Here is a 15,920-nt window from a genome sequence, read left to right on the forward strand (position 1 = left end):
ATAGGTGTACATGTTGGAAATTTGATAGGTGACAGAGGCATGATGTCAGAGTAGTGGGGAAAGGGCTGGCCTTTGGTACAATTGGCTACATCTACCTAAATCCTTACCTCAGTGCATTTTCCAAAATAAATCTGCTATGGAGTAACGATGGAAACATAAAATCAAAACTGGGGAATGTTTAGAAGAAATGACACAATATACACAGATGACCTTGGGGTATGACAGGTCTCTAAAACCAGGAAGAGCAAAAGCCAGGATGGAACAGATAGACAAATAGGCGTGAATAAGCCCTAAGAACTTCTAAATAAATAAAGCTAAAACCCAGAGTAAAAACGAGGAGGAAACGTTCGCAATACTTGGAACTGACTAAGAATCAGAATCAGAATCCAGAACGTACTCCTATAAATTAATAGTAATAAAAAAGGCACACAAGCCATTTAAAAAATGGGCAAAGGATATGAGCAAGCAACTCACAGAACACAAAATATCTAAGACCAATAAACTCACAAAAACATGTTCTATTTCCTTAGCAATCACAGAGTTACAAGTTAGAACAGTGTGATACTATCCTTTCAGGAAATGACTAATTCTAACTCATCCACCAAGTCTCCGCCTAGCTGTCCCCTCCTCCAGGAAGCCCTTCCTGACTCCCGGGCTGGGTTAGGCGCTGCTTCTAGCCCCATCCCATGGCCCTGTGGGGTCGCCCGTCCCTCCCACTCTGGTGGTCACTGTTTGGGACTCTCACTGGATGTAAGGCCCTCGGGAGGGGCAGCGCAGGGCCGTCCTTGGTCACCGTTGTCACTGGCACCGCCCCGCACAGCGCCGGGAACAGAGCAGGCGTTTGGGGAATGGTGGAATAAAATGAATGATGGGGAGACCGAGGGCAAGCAATGGCCGATTTGGGATTCAACTCCATGTTTCTCTGTACTGAGAGGGGGCACCTAGTTTGATTTCCCGACATCCTTCTCCACTGAGCCCTGCCCGGAGCCCGGGAATACAGGAGGCGATCAACAGGGCACCCCAGGCCCTGGAAACCGCAGACCCACGCCACTTTCCTCGCCAATCCTCCAAGGTCCTCCAGGACCATAGAGAGATGCGCAGGGCTGCCCCTCTCTATGCTCTCCCGTGGGGAGCAGTGAGACGGACCGTGGGCCAGAGAGGCCGGAAGTGCGGCAAACTGGGGCCGCGCTGGTCGCGCTGGCGGTGGGTCGCCTCGTTTCCCCGCCGTCTTTCCCTTTGGGCTCTGGGGCGAGCAGGTGAGTGGGTCCTCGTGGTGCTGAGACCCCAGGTAGGGGCGAGAGGGGCTGGAGGTGGAGGCCGCAGGTGGTGATTGGCAGCCGCAGAGGCCAACCTTTGCAGTGTCTGCGACCCACCTAAAGGCGGCGTAGAGCGTCCAGGTGCGAGCCTTGGGTGCCGGCCCAACGGCCCGGGGAGACAGCGGGGCGGGGCGAAGGAGTCCGGGGACCGAAGGGGGCGGGGCGAGCAGAAGGCGGGTGGGTGGTGGCGCCCTTGGGGCGGGGCATTCTGCAACCTAGGGCTGTGGATATTTGGGACTTGATGTTTTGGGACACTGGAATTTTGGGGGGTGAGGGTGGGCGGCTGTGAATGGGGGTCCCTGCTGGGAGGGTGCTAATAAAGATGCCAATATCTCAGTTGCTCCTGCTGCCACATCTTCCCTTTCAGGCTCCTGATGGAACCAGGGAAGGACGAGGAGGGGGTGCCGCAGCCTGCAGGGCCACCCACAAGGAAAAAATTTGTAATCCCGCTGGACGAAGATGAGGTCCCTCCTGCAGGGGTAGGACGAGGAGACGGGGGATGCCTGGGAATGGGAGTGGTGCTGGAAGGGATCTGTGGGGCCACACTCTGGATTAGGTGTGGGGGCCTAGGTGGCCTTGGGGAAACAGCTCTTTGTCCTGGGCAAGTCTCAGTTTCCCAATCTGTAAGATGACAGAGCAGTTCTAAGAGGGGGCCAAGACAGAGGCCAATAACTGGCAGCTAGCAGGTGGCCCCTTCATGTTTTATGTGGTCCAAACCGTATTTTTGCAAGAAGGAATTTGTGGCTGATGGGCCAACCCGTAGGACAGGGAGTGACCCATAGGGGTTCAGTGTTCCCTCCCTGGCCCCCTGTGACCCCCTTTCCTCCCCACAGGCCAAGCCCTTGTTCAGATCCACACGGAACCTTCCTGCTGTGGAGACCTCTGCCCAGGAAGCCCCTCAGACCTATGCTGAGTATGCCATCTCACGGCCCCCAGGAGGGGCTGGAGCCTCGGGCCCCACCGGGTCAGGACCCCTGGCCGGAGAGACCCCCAACCAGGCCCTGAAACCAGGAACAAAGTCCAACAGCATCATTGTGAGCCCCCGGCAGGTGAGGAGGGAGACAGAGATTTCTGGGGGGAAAGCCTGTGATAGGATGGCCCCGGTGGTGGCAGAGTTCTAGCCACTTTGTTTCAGCAGCCTGTTCATTCATTCATTCACCAGCTCTGTGTGTTGAGGGTGGCCCAACTCTGCTTGCTGGGGTTGTGACTGTGTATGTACAGCTCTGTTTCTGTCCCCAGGTTTGCTCACTGAGCCTTGCATGGTGGTGCACAGCCTGTAATCCTAGCAGTTTGGGAGGCTGAGGCAGGAGGATCAGGAGTTCAAAGCCAGCCTCAGCAACAGTGAGGTGCTAAGCAACTCAATGAGACCCTGCTTTTCAATAAAATACAAAAAAGGGCTGGGGATGTGGTTCAGTGGTTGAGTGCCCCTGGGTTCAATCCCTGGTAACACTGCCCCCCCCCCCCCCCCCGCCAAAAAAAAAAAGTATTAAAGGAGCACAGGCCTGAATTTGAATCCCTTTTCTGCCATGTAATAGCTGTGTGACCTTGGGCGAGTGACTCCACCCATCTGGTGCCTTTAAACGGGAATAGGGCACAGAGATGGAATCCATGCACAGAGATGCACAGAAAATTAGGAATGCTACTTTCTGCTCTGGGGATGGAGTGGTGGGAAGGGAACAGGGAAAGTCTTTGCCACTGTTAGAGCCAGTGTCCTTGGCAGGGAGAGTGGCCTGGGTACAGGTGATAACAGGACCCAAGCACAAGGGAAGGCTCACCACTTTTGCCACCAGAAAAATGACATCTGACTCACAATGAGATACTACTCCCCGCCTACCAAGAAGGCTATCACCGAAATGATGGACAAGCTGGGTGCCATGGTGCAGGCCTGTGATCCCAGAAATTCAGGAGGTTAAGGCAGGAGGATTGCAAGTTGGAGGCCAGCCTGGGCACCCTAGGGAGACCCTGTCTCAAAAAAAAAAAAAAGCTACGGATGTGGCACAGGAGTTATTGCCCCTGGGTTCAATCACCAGGAACAAATGTAAATAAATAAGTAAAAAGGGCTGGGATGTAGCTCAGTGGTAAAGCACCTGTGGTCCAATCTCCATACCACACACACACACACAAAAAGTCAACTGTAGAGCTGTCACATGACCCAGTGATTCTGCTTCTCGGTATGTACTCGTGAGAAATGAAAACATACTCCACATAAAAACTCAGACACAAGTATCATGGTGGTGTCCTTTAGCCAGCAAGGGAAGCCATCCAGATACCCTCCGCCAATGCCTGGCTCTTTTTTTTTTGTACTGGGATTTGAACTCAGGGGCACTACACCACTGAGCCACATCCCCAGCCCTATTTTGTATTTTATTTAGAGACAGGGTCTCGCTGAGTTGCTTTAAACTTGAGATCCTCCTGTCTTAGCCTCCCCAGCCACTAGGATTACAGGCATGTGCCACCATGTCATGTGCAACATGACATTTCTGATACCAGATATCTGGAGGTTTCCCAGACAACAGGCAGTTCTCACGGGGACACCAACTGGGTGTCCTATGGGTTAACTCAGTTCTGCCACTACCTCCTTGGAGACAGCATCAGATCCCACAGGTGCCCCCCCCCCCCAGGGCCCGGCCCCACCCTAACCTGCCTGAGGAATAAATCAGAAGTTCCCTGGACCCCCTCCTTAGGTTCAATTAATTTACCCAAGCAGATCACAGATCTCAGAGAAATAAATTTTGTTTACTGGTTTATCTTATTTATTTTTTTAAACATTTTATTAGTACCATATTTCTATTTTTTTTTTTTAGATTTTTTTGTAATGTTAGATGGACAGAATGCCTTGATTTTATTTGTTCAGTTATATATGGTGCTAAGGATTGAACCCAGTGCCTCACACATGCCAGGCGAGCGCTCTGCCACTGAGCCACAGCCCAGCCCCAGTTTAGGGGTTTCTTAATGAGGACTATGGGAGAGGACCTAGGACCTAGGTGGATACCTGGATGAAGAGGTGCGCGGGGCTGAGAAGGCAGGATGGGCTCCCTGTGCTCTGAACGCCACCCTCTGGGAGCCCACATGTGTGCAGCCATCAGGAAGCTCCCTGGACCCGGTCCTTTGAAGGCCTATGGGGGCCTCACTGCCCAGGCATGATGGGTGACGTCACTGGCCACTGCTGATCAACTCTGCCCTCAGCCCCTCTCCTCCCCTGAGTCGGGGTGGGGCTGAAAACCTCAGCCCTCTAGTCCCTGATTGGCTGCCTGGCCACCATCCCCCATGCTGGGGCCAGGAGGGGCCACCCAAGCACCTCACTGAAAACAAGATGCTCCCAATTCCCAGGAATTAGGAAGGATTTAGAGCTCCGTGTCAGATGTTATCGCTCCGGAAATTCCAAAGGTCTTAGGAGCTCGGTACAGTCAGGAATCCGGGTCAGAGACCAAATGTCAGAACAAAAGTCTCTCTCAGTGCCCTGTCTGGAGGGCTTCAGGAGCTGCGGGACTGGACTCAGGGACAGAGACCAAACACAGATCTCTTTTTTCCTTCCTTTCTCTTTCTTTGTTGTACTAAGAATTGAGCCCAGGGGCACTGTACCACTGAGCTCCACCTCCAGCCCTTTTGATTTTGAGACAGGGATTTGGCAAGTTGCTTGCTAGGGCTGGTCTTCAACTTGTGATCCCCCTGCCTCAGCCTCCTGAGTAGCTGGGATACAGAAGTGTGCCACCCCACCTGGTCCAAGCACATATTTTTTATCAGGTCACAGCATAAGACCATGTGGCCCTCATAGGCTCTTGATCTCTTTGCAGCATTCTCAACACTGAGACCCGTGCCAGGTGCCCACTCCATAGAGTATGTTTTAAATGGATTAATTAGGATTAGGATTTATCTTAATCAAAGAATTTCAGTCTTGGGCTATCGCCCGTGTTCAGGGTAAAGTGTGAGGGGCGTTGGGAGAGAAGGGCCTGGCACTAAGCAGTTGCCAGTCTGTGTGGAGGGTGTCAGGCCATGGGGAGGAGCTTGGGCTTCCTCCTAAGGGTACTGGGGAGCCATGGTGGGGTTTGGAGTGGGAAAAAGGGAGAGGCAGATCTGTGCTGCGCTGGGAGTGCAGCTCAGTGGTGGAGCCTTGCCTGGCCTGTGAGAAGCTCTGGGTTTAATCCCCAGCACCACAGGGAAAAAAGGGTCTCTCTGGCTGCCATTTGAAGGGTAGTCAGGAGGGGACAACACTCGCAGGAGTCCAGGAGGGGCAAGGTGGGGACCTGGGCAGGGGCTATGCAGGAGAGGAGGGGGGACATTCATGAGGCATGTTTAGAAGGTACAGGTCCCACCTGAGTAGGGGACAGAGGAGCATCCAGGACAAGCCTCCATCTCTGCACAGTATGGCTGTCTCAGATGAGGGCAGGAGGAGGGGCAGGTGTGGACGAGGCTGAGGTGGATGTCCAAGGGCCTGTGTCCTGCAGGCCATGGGACACATGGATTGAGGCTGGAGACAGACTGTGAGCCCTTTAGTAAAGGCCACTAGCTGAGGTGCAAGCTTATAAGCCTCCTGCTCAGGAGGCTGAGGCAGGAGGATCTCAGCTTTGAGGCCAGCCTCAGAAACTTAGCAAGGACCTGTCTCAAAGTAAAAAAGAATTTAAAAGGGGCTGGGGGTGTAGCTCAGTGGTAGAGGGCTTGCCTAGCATGAGGGGGGGCCCTGGTTCCATGCCCAGTACTGTAAAAGAAAATAAATGAATGGGTGCAGGCAGGCCAACCTGCCCAGGCTGGGGAGGGGGAGAGTTGTGTGGGGGGTTAGGGGGTAAAGACCCAGGTGTGAGGTGTGAGGTGGAGGCAGGTGGAGGGTGGAGGAGGGGGAAGGGGTGGCGGAGGGACCCTGCCTGGCCGCTGGCCCTGGTCCAGGGTCATCCTGTGGATGGCTCCTGCTCTTCCTCCCTCCCAGAGGGGCAACCCCGTGCTGAAGTTCGTGCGCAATGTGCCCTGGGAATTTGGTGAAGTCGTCCCCGACTACGTGCTGGGCCAGAGCACCTGTGCCCTCTTCCTCAGGTGAGCTCCGGGGCTTGGGGCACGGACTGCCCTTCAGGAGGGCTGCCCGGGAGGCCTGGAGTGTTGTGACCTAGCATTCTGGGCCATTCCACAGGAGACCTCTGCTCAGTCCTGCTGGCCCTGGGCCTCGTGTGGCCCTGTGTCGGAGGAAGGAGTCCTGGCCTGGGGGGGCCCAGAGCAGAGAGAGCAGGGCCTGGACCCCTGTCTGAGGCTGGGCCTGGGGCCCTGGGCATGAGGGAGGAGGGCTAAGGCCTGAATTCCTGGGTCTGAGGGAGGAAGGTCAGGGTCACTCATGCCCCAGACATACCTGGCGAGTTGACAAGAGATGGATTTCTCTAAGCTCTATCTCAGTTAAACAAGTTCCCCTTCCAGCCTGGGCCCCTCTGCGGATGGACGGACAGAGGAGTTGAAACTCCCCGATCCTGTCCTCTCTGCAGGCTGGAGGGTGACAGGCGCTGGGGGCGATGGCTCTAGTCCTAGGTGGAGAAGCCCACTCCTGTCCGTGCTCTGCGGCCATCTGGGTAGCATCCCGTGGCCCTGTGCATGTACTCTGGGGTGCCTGATCCTGTCCTCCTGAAGCCCAGGTCTCCTCCCTGCTCAGTGAAGAAGCCAGGGGTCCATCTGCCAGGAAGCCATGGCCAGGCCGCCGTCCTTGACGCTCGCCTTCTTTGCAAGCCACTTAATGTCGTGGGCCTTGCCCCTAGCCAGGCAGTTGGCCCATGCTGCGCTCATGGTGGCTGGTGTCCAGGCCACGGGGCAAGGAGTGCAGAAGGGGCTTCTGGGTTCTCAACCCACCATCTCCCCGCCCTGCCAGCCTCCGCTACCACAACCTCCACCCAGACTACATCCATGAGCGACTGCAGAGCCTGGGGAAGACCTTCGCCTTGCGCATCCTGCTGGTCCAGGTGGACGTGGTAAGCAGGGTCACACACCTCAGTCAGCCTCACCCTCCCCTACTGTGAAATGGGTGGTTTCGAGCCTCGCCATTATGAAGTGGACTGTTGAATCTTTTCCAAGAAGAAAGGCACGTTAAAACCTCAGTAAGGCCGGGAGTGATGGTGTGCGCCTGTAATCCCAGCAGCTCCGAAGGCTGAGGCAGGAGGATTGCAAGTTCAAAGGCAGCCTCAGCATCTTAGTGAAGCCCTAACCAACATAGTGAGACTCTTAAAATGAAAAATAAAAAGGGCTGTGGATGTGGTTCATTGTTTAAGCGCCCCTGGGTTCAATCCCCAAGGAGCGCTCAGTGAGGAACCATTTTTCATATCTGAGATTGACGCAGGTTACTAACACCCTGTGTTGGCAGAGAGGTGGGACCATAAGATGATCTGGCTCCTTCACACCCCATCAGCCAGTCCCAGACCTCTGCCTCCTAAATATCTCAAGTCTACTTCGTCTTCTGTCCCTGCAGCCCTTACCCCAATCTAACCCCTCGTCTCCTGCCTGGGTCCCTGTCCCTGCCTCCTTCCTGGTTTTATGGCCTCAGTCTTGACCCTTCCTGTCCTTACAGTGGCCAGAGAGGTCTTCCTAAAGAATACACCCCAGGTCAACGCTCCCTCCCTCCACTCTCCCCCATGTCTCCCGGGTCCCCAGGGCCTTTCCGTAGCCCTGAGGCCTTGCACCACCCGTGGTCCCCAGCTCTCCAGACTCACCTGCAAGCTCCCCTTCGCCACCTCCTCAGTCCACCCCGAATAGAGCGGGTCTGAGTTCTCCCACCCTCTCCCCTCCTTTCTGTGCCTGGAATTCCCGTCCTGCTGTCTGTGCTTCCTTTTCCTGGCCTCCTCCTCCTCCAGGAAGCCACCCGTGACCACTCCAGGTCCTCATTCTCTGGGGACAGGTCTGTTCCCCTCATTAGACTAGGAGCCCAGGAGGGCAGAGCCCTGTGTGTGAGTCGCTGCTGGGTCCTAGGGGGCCAGCACCCTGTGGGGGTTCAGAGGGTGAGTGAAAGGCTCTCCCCACCTTGAGCTCTGTGTGTCCAGACGGGAAGTCCCGCTTTCTGCCAGCTCCCTAATTCTGACTTTCTTCTTCGCCAGAAAGATCCCCAGCAGGCCCTCAAGGAACTGGCCAAGATGTGCATCTTGGCCGACTGCACTCTGATCCTGGCCTGGAGGTGAGACTGGGCCCCGCTCCCCTCCCAGGCCCTGCTCCTCTCCCCTACCTCCCTGCCACTCAGCCTTCCCTCCTTGTCCCTGGACACCCTGTGTGAGCCTGGTCCAGGCACTGCCCCCCTCCGGGCCTCGGTATCCTCACCTGTGCACTGAGGTCCTCACTTCTTTCTTGGGGAGGTGCGGTCGCAGCCTGATGTGGGTCCCATGCTCGGGACAGTGTTAGGCGTTTCTGAGTTAGACGTGAAATCTGGCCTGGGCACCTAAAGACCATTGACATTGGCTTTCCAATGGGAAAATGGATCCCTTCCTCACACCATAAGCAGAATTAAACCCTAATGAGGTTTATAGCTCTTTTTCTATGTGTGGCGTTGAGGATGGAACCAGGGTCTCATGCATGCATACGGAGTCACTCCTTCCAACCCTGTAGCTTTAAACTCAAAAAGAAAAACTACAATAAAAATGTTATGATTCTTTTTTTTCTTTTTTTTTTTTTTGGTACTGGGGATTAATCCCAGCAGCACTTAACCACTGAGCCCCAGTCCTGTTTTATTTAGACAGAGTCTCACTGAGTTGCTTAGGGCTTCACTAAGTTGCTGAGGCTGCCCTTGAACTTTCATCCTCCTGCCTCAGCCTCCCTAGCCACTGGGATTACAGGCATGTGCCACTATGTGATGAATTTGTGATAGCCCAGGAGCCACTGTGAAGTCCCTAGTCTACCTCAGGGTTTGTTCTCTTCTTGTGCATTCTGTGGGATTAGACAAAGTTTTTTCATCCTGTTAAACCTACAGAATTTCCCATAAGAGAATGTCCCCAAATTGGAGCCTTTTGGATTCCAGTGAAAGCACAGAGTGAATTGTCCAAAGCATTTCTTAGAGGACTTGCAGAGTGGCCTGCAGCAGGCCCTAGAGATGGACGTTGACAGCCAGAGGCTCTGGGTGGGGGAGTGTGTCTGCAGCCAGGGCTCAGGGCTGCCCTGATGAGGGCCTGAGGCTCTGGCTCAGGTCGGGGCCAGTTTCTTTCAGTGTTTTTGAGGCAACAACATCAACACCCTTATCTGCACCTGGGAGTGTTCCAGGCTTCTGCTGTCAGGTCACAGAGGTCAAGGCTTTCTGTGATCTTCCTTTCAGGACACAGCAGGATGGGGGGAGATAGGAGCTGAGCCTCCGAGCCTCCGTGTCCTTCCTGGGTGCATCATTAGATGGCCTCACTGCCCTAGAACGCCTGTGTCCACCTGTCCATCCCTCCCTTTCCCCACCCACCCCTGGCATTCGCGGATCTTGTTACAGTCTGTTGGCCTAGTGCCTGTGGCTGGGCTCCTGTGGCCTCTGTAGCCTTCCTTCCTTCAGTGACACCTGTGGCTCCTTCTATGTCTTGCTGGTGTTTTCAGCTCCCTTCTTTCTGGTTCTGTTTTTGCTGTGCTGGAGAGAACCAGCGGCTCCTGTGGCCAGGCGCTGCTCCACCTGCCTTCCCATCCTTCCCGTTTTCTCTGGATTACTTAAAATACCTGATACAATGTAAATGCTGTGTAAATAGTTGTTTACATAAAATCCTATGGTTTAGGGATTATGGCAAGGACAAAACAGCCCGCACATGCTCGGTACAGAGGCCGGCATCAGGGCCCAGCTACGCAGAGCACATCCCAAGGAACTGTGGTGGCTCTTGAGGCTAAGTTTCAAAGGGCGGGGCAAAAAAAAAAGGCCAGCCTTTCCTGGTGCTCAGAGCCCTGAGTTACTCTGCCCTGCCCACGGGACCCTTTTTATCAATTTCCAAAGCAGTGTTTCAGGCTGGGCTGCAGCCCCCCATGCAGAGCCCTCGCCCAGCCTGAGGGAGTCTGGATTCTGTCTCCAGCGCCACAAAAGCAAACAAAGCTCTTCAAAAGCTCATTTTCCTCTGTGTCAGGAAGCTGAATGTTTATTAGGCTGTCTTCATGCTGCACTTGAGAAAATAAACTCAGTTTCCTGATTCCCTCCCTCTCATGCCCAGCAAAAGGCACAGAGCAGAATGCCACCTTCCTTCCAAAAGACTAATATTTCTTTTTCTTTTTGCACTGGAGACTGAACCCAGGGGCACTTCATTATTTCACTTCACCACTGAGCCACATCCCCAGACTTATTTATTTTTTTATTTTGAGACAGGGTCTTGCTAAGTTGCTGAGGCTGGGATTGAACTTGCTATCCTCCTGGCTCAGCCTCCTGAGCCACTGGGAGTAAAGGCGTGCACCACTGCACCCAGTAAGAGCAAACATTTCTTTACTTTTTTTGCAAATATATTTTTTAGTTGTAGTTGGACACAATACCTTTATTTTATTTATTTTTATGTGGTGCTGAGGATTGAACCCAGCGTCTCTCACATGCTAGGCAAAGGCTCTACCACTGAGCCCCAACCCCAGCCAACATTTCTTAAACAGGCTTCTAAGAGCCAGGCCCTGATGGTGGACATGGCAGTGACTTCTTTTATCATTACAGTCTCTCACCCAACTTTACAGATGAGGAAACAGAGGTCCACAGAGATAAAATCACTGGCCTAAGGTCACCCAGGTTGGAAGTGAGGCCTGAGCCCGGCCTGAGCCCGGCCTGAGCCCCAGCTTGTTGGGCTTCCAGGCTCTAGCCCTGAGCCAGAGGAGAACCAGAGATCCCCAGATCCAGCAGGGATTCTGGCCAGGGCCATGGGGGAGCTGAGAACTTCCATTTTTGTGTATGTTAGCGTTTGGAATTTACAGCATTAGCAATCACGACTGTGAAGTGGAGCCCATCTAGAACATGATGGCCCTCACTTGGCTGATGTGTGTCCTGTCACCTCAGCCCCGAGGAGGCTGGGCGCTACCTGGAGACCTACAAAGCCTACGAGCAGAAGCCTGCGGACCTTCTGATGGAGAAGCTGGAACAGAACTTCGTGTCTCGGGTGAGGCCTCCCTCCCTCCCTCCCTCCCAGGCACCTCCCATGCCTTCCTGGGTCTCCCTGCAGCTCCTGGGTGGCCAAACTTAGTTCTGGTCCCAAGATGTGTCCATCTGGGCTCATGGACTCTCCCTCCCTACCCTGTCCCCCTCTGCCTTCCCACCCAACAGCACCCAGCGTGGTCTTCTAAGCGTAACACTGACCCTGTTCTCCCCAGCTCCCAACCCTGCCATGGCTCCCAGGGCCCTGAGGAAAGCCCAGCCTTGCAGTGCTGCGCAGGGCCTGTGTCCTCCCGGGCCTTCCTCATCCCTCTGAGCTTCCGTATTGTTCCCTCCACCCAGTAACCTGCCTCATCCCATCGGGCATCCCAGCTCAGATGTTCCCTCCTCCAGGAAGCCCTCCCCAACCCCAGCCAGCAGAGGTTCTCCCTGTGCTCCTGTCCCAGGCCTGCCCACCTGTGTCCCCACTGGACTTCAGCCCAGGAGGGCAGGGCTGGAGGTGACTCCAAGCCTGTCCTGGCCCCAGCACCCCCAGCGCTCAGTAGACACTCAGGGAGTACTTGCTCGGTGGACTGTCAACTCTGGGCTCCAGTGAGGGACCCTGCCACTGGTGCCTTCCCTGGAGGTCCCCCTAGGAAGAAGTGACCTGGGTCACTTGGATTCTGCTGGCCACAGCTCCTGCATCCCAGCCTCCTCCTCCAAGCATGCACAGCAGTTCCAAACCCATCTCCTGAGGCAGGGAGGAAGTGACTTCCCCAGGTCCCACAGCTAGGGACTGGCAGGGCTGGGGTCTGAACCAGGGCAGCAGCCAGTACACCCAGGGACGCGGCCCTCACGGTGCTGGGGCGGGGCAGCATCTAAGCGCACCCCAGTCCATGTCCACAGATACCCGAGTCTTCTGGGTATTCCTGGGAATCTAATTTGCCCAAAAATGGAGGCCAGAGCGGTCAGCTCCCTTACCCTGGCTCATGCAGGGACAGGTGGTGGTGGACTGGTTTTGTACCCTGGGCCCCCCTCACCCCGGTGCCTGCAGTCTTCCCTGGGTGGAACCAACTCCTTCAGATAAGCAGGATTGATCTCACGTGTCCCACACCCTTGGCTAGTTGGGATCACTCTGATATGACCTTTTAATCAGTCCTCCCCCAGAAAAAAATAAGACATTTATTGAGAGCCTCTTGCACAGTAGACAGTCTGGGGACCCAGCAGTGGCCCAGCCCTGCCCTCCGAGCTGTCTTACTGGGCTTTCTGTTGCTTCCTTCCAGGTCACTGAATGTCTGACCACCGTGAAGTCAGTCAACAAGACGGACAGTCAGACCCTCTTGGCCACTTTTGGAGTAAGGACCAGCTGCCCTGCTCTGCCAGGCGCTTCCCCTCCTTACCTTTCCTAAGAAGCCCACACCCCGCTGCATCCCAGTCCCCTGCATTCCTCGCGTCCCCTCAGGAGCACCCAAGGCCCTTCACCAGCTGGGCCAGGGTGGGGTCCAGTGTTCACCTGCCCTGACCCTTTGCCTCCACCCTCCCAGTCCCTGGAACAGCTCATGTCTGCATCACGGGAAGACCTGGCCTTGTGTCCGGGCCTGGGTCCCCAGAAGGTAAGCGTGCTGGGAAGGGACTTGAGGGGAGGGACCCTACACCAACCAGACCTCAGATCTCAGCGTTCAAAAGTCTCCAGAGGCCCAGCAACCATCTGCCTGTATTTATTTTTATTTTTTAAGTTGTAGTTGGACAGAGTACCTTTATTTATTTATTTATTTTCATGTGGTCCTGAGGATGGAACCCAGGGCCCCACACATGGTAGGCAGGCGCTCTACCACTGGGTCCCCACCTGCCTGTGTTGCAGATGGCGAGACCTGTCCAAGGGGGTGGGGACTAGCTGAGCCTCGCACAGCCAGTCTAGGGTACAATCCAGATGGGCTGCTTCCCTCCCATCTCCCCGACCCTGCAGGCTGGGAGAAAAAGCCAACGCCTCACTCCACATGCAGCAAACACGTGGCCCCTTTAATGAGTGGTTCCTTTCGCTCCCCACCCCAGGCCCGCAGGCTGTTTGACGTCCTACATGAGCCCTTCCTCAAAGTGCCCCGATGAACAGCTGCCTCCTCCAGTGTGACAATAAAGCATTCTCTGGGGCCAGGCTCCCGCTGGGTTGCTGGGGCAGGTTCGGGATTCGCCTGGGGTCTGGGTTCGGATTCGTCTGGGTTCATGGCTTGGCTCACCTTCTGATGCCCTGGGTGGTTTTGGTTCCTCAGTTTCCCTGGGGGAGGGCTACAGGCTCCTGCTGAGGCTTCCTCTTGTGCTTCTTCTTCTTTTCTGGTCCTGCGGGAGCCGCCTCCCTGGGCTCCAGATTCAGCAGTGGCCCTGGAATCTCCTCCCGGGGCACCCCCTCTGGCATCTGGCCACCTTCCTGACCCCGCGGTTTCTTCCTGGTCAGTCCTGGTGCTGCGCTGACCTCAGGCTCCCCTGTCCCCCATGGTAACTCAGTCATCGTGGTCTCTGGCTCTGTCATTTTGTGCCCCTTTTCTCTCTTCTTCTTTTTGGCAGATGCTGGAGCTACTTGAGGCTCAAGGTCACCCGGCAGCTCAGACTCTGCCACCTCTGTCACCGGCTCCAGCATCACACTTTGCCACTTTTCTTTCTTCTTCCTCTTCTTGGAGGACACCAGAGCTGCCTCGGCCTGAGGCTTGTCGTCACCTGGCAGCTCCGGCTCTGCTTTCTGGGGACAGAGGGCCAGAGACGGCCTCTCTGGCTCCCCAGCCTCAGCCCCCGACTCCGCCCCTGCGCTCTGCCTCTTTTCTTTCTTCTTCTTTTTGGGGGGCAGTGGGACGGCTTCCTCCTGCAGCTCCACCTTCACCTGTGGCTGCGGCTCGGTCACTGTCCCCTCTACCAGCTCCACTCCTGCCTCTTTTTTCCTCTTCCTCTTCCTGCCCGGGGAAGGGGCTGCCTCTTCAGGAGGCTCTGTTTTCACGATCAGCTCTGGCTCGGCCATCTGTCCTTCTGGTTCTGGCACCCCGACCTGTGGGTCAACTGCTTCGGCCCCCTTGGGCTTCTTCCTCTTCTTCGTGGTGGGTGGGACTAGGACTCCCAGAGGCCCCAGCAGCTCGGCTGTGGGCTCTGTCATTGTAGGCCCCGCCACCTCTGTTGGCAGCTTTTTCTTCTTCTTCTTCTTCCCAACATCTACTTTGAGGGACCTCAGAGTTGGGTCCACCTCCAGGGCCTCATACCCATTCACTGCCTCCTGGGAGGCCTCGGCCTCTGGCATCTGCTGCTTCTTCTTCCTCTTCCCCAACACAGGTGGCTTCAGTGCCAGAGTTGACCCTGTGACTGGAGGCTGCCCCCCAAAGGCGCAGAATCGAGGCCTCAGGCCAGGGGGGATCTGTGGTGGGGGGTTCATTGGGATGGGCTGCAGAGGGGTCCCTGATAGGGATTTTTGGGGACTTTCAAAGATCCTTAGGCTGCCCTGGGGGGTTGGGGCACAAGTAAGTCCACCGCCTGCATGGGCTGAAGGAGCCAGCAGGGTTGCTTCTCCTGCCCGGGGACCGCTGCTGCTGAGGACCTGATAGCGCAGCCGCTGTCCTGCCAACTTGCCCTTCACTGTCTGGGAGCCAGAGAGAGGCACCAGCCGCCCGTTGAGGCTGAGGGGAGAAAGGGAGGGGAGAACCTTGGTCAGATCTGTTTGTAAGTCACTGGATTCCTCAGAAATGCCCCTCCAAACACCCTCCAAGTGCAGCCTCTGGAGTGGGGAGTCTTCCCGGGAGGTGGGTGGGACCACTCACCATTCTGGAGCAAAGTTTGCAGGGGCCTGGATAAGCCACAACTGGATATCTGGGCCAGACAGCTCCTCCAGGGAGAAACGGGGTTCTGAGGCTGGGGGTATCGCTGTGTAATCGGGGGGACAAGAGAACCGAGCAGCACCTGCGGGAAGAGAGGAAACGGGGATCTGTTGACATCCAATCCTGAAGGGCGCCCACCAATCCATTAGTCCCAACCTCCCGAGTGTCCCGTTCCCCTCCCTGTCAATCCCGGGCCCACCTCTTCTCCAGGGGCGTCCCCACACCACCCCTGGGGGCGCCCTTCTTTCCACGGGTATTCCCCCCAGTATTCGCCGTCCACATCCTGGCGCCCTCGTTGGAAGGTACGCTCTCCCCGTCTCCGGGATGCCCCTTTTTTCGCCAGAACTTTCCCGGGAACCCCTTTCTCCCTGCTCCCAGCCCCGGTCCACACGCCCGCTCACCGGCGGACGGGGTCACCGCCATCCCGAGCCCCCGGCGGAGCGCAGACCCAGCAGCCGGCTTTGAGCGGATCCCGCTGCCGAGCACGTGGCTCAAAGTGGGCGGGGCCCCTTCCCGAAGTGCCCAAGTGGCGTGGGAGCGCGGGGGGTGTCGCTCGGCGCCCGTTTGCTCAGTTGGGCAGAAATGAGGGACGTTTCCACGTGTACAGAGCAGACCAGCAAGGAATGGCTATATTACCAAAATCTCCAGAAAGAAGGTGATTCACTGGGCCGCGGGAGTCTGAGCCGCGCCAAGTCTCGGCCAGCCTCCCCCACACTATCTCAGACATGAGTTATCCCGACACGGCCTTAAAGG

The 15,920-nt window shown here is 55.9% G+C and overlaps 2 protein-coding genes across 2 annotated transcripts; one reads left to right on the forward strand and one right to left on the reverse strand.

The window, feature by feature from the left end:
• The first annotated feature begins 1,167 nt into the window (after positions 1-1,167).
• Ercc1 (ERCC excision repair 1, endonuclease non-catalytic subunit) lies at positions 1,168-13,550 on the forward strand. The gene is made up of 10 exons (XM_076837869.2): positions 1,168-1,256; positions 1,684-1,795; positions 2,150-2,365; positions 6,238-6,341; positions 7,156-7,255; positions 8,372-8,448; positions 11,248-11,347; positions 12,603-12,674; positions 12,864-12,932; positions 13,372-13,550. Exons 2-10 carry the CDS (start codon positions 1,691-1,693, stop codon positions 13,423-13,425), a joined length of 897 nt encoding a protein of 298 aa, XP_076693984.2. The 5' UTR covers positions 1,168-1,256; positions 1,684-1,690; the 3' UTR covers positions 13,426-13,550.
• Positions 12,622-15,647, reverse strand: Polr1g (RNA polymerase I subunit G). Its single transcript, XM_076837868.1, has 3 exons — positions 15,569-15,647; positions 15,111-15,249; positions 12,622-14,969 (listed from the first exon to the last, which is right to left on the reverse strand). Exons 1-3 carry the CDS (start codon positions 15,588-15,590, stop codon positions 13,583-13,585), a joined length of 1,548 nt encoding a protein of 515 aa, XP_076693983.1. The 5' UTR covers positions 15,591-15,647; the 3' UTR covers positions 12,622-13,582.
• Between the last annotated feature and the right edge of the window lie 273 nt (positions 15,648-15,920).

The sequence above is a fragment of the Callospermophilus lateralis genome, chromosome 18 (assembly GCF_048772815.1).
Source record: "Callospermophilus lateralis isolate mCalLat2 chromosome 18, mCalLat2.hap1, whole genome shotgun sequence".
NCBI classification, from domain to species: Eukaryota; Metazoa; Chordata; class Mammalia; order Rodentia; family Sciuridae; genus Callospermophilus; species Callospermophilus lateralis.

Coding starts and splice junctions, on each gene's coding strand:
- Ercc1 (XM_076837869.2), top strand. CDS start 1,691: ATGGAACCAGGGAAGGACGAGGAGGGGGTGCCGCAGCCTGCAGGGCCA. Junction 6,342..7,155: donor ACCTGTGCCCTCTTCCTCAG/GTGAGCTCCGGG, acceptor CCGCCCTGCCAG/CCTCCGCTACCACAACCTCC. Junction 11,348..12,602: donor AACAGAACTTCGTGTCTCGG/GTGAGGCCTCCC, acceptor GCTTCCTTCCAG/GTCACTGAATGTCTGACCAC.
- Polr1g (XM_076837868.1), bottom strand. CDS start 15,590: ATGGCGGTGACCCCGTCCGCCG. Junction 15,250..15,568: donor GGCGGTGACCCCGTCCGCCG/GTGAGCGGGCGT, acceptor CTCTTCCCGCAG/GTGCTGCTCGGTTCTCTTGT. Junction 14,970..15,110: donor GCAAACTTTGCTCCAGAATG/GTGAGTGGTCCC, acceptor TTCTCCCCTCAG/CCTCAACGGGCGGCTGGTGC.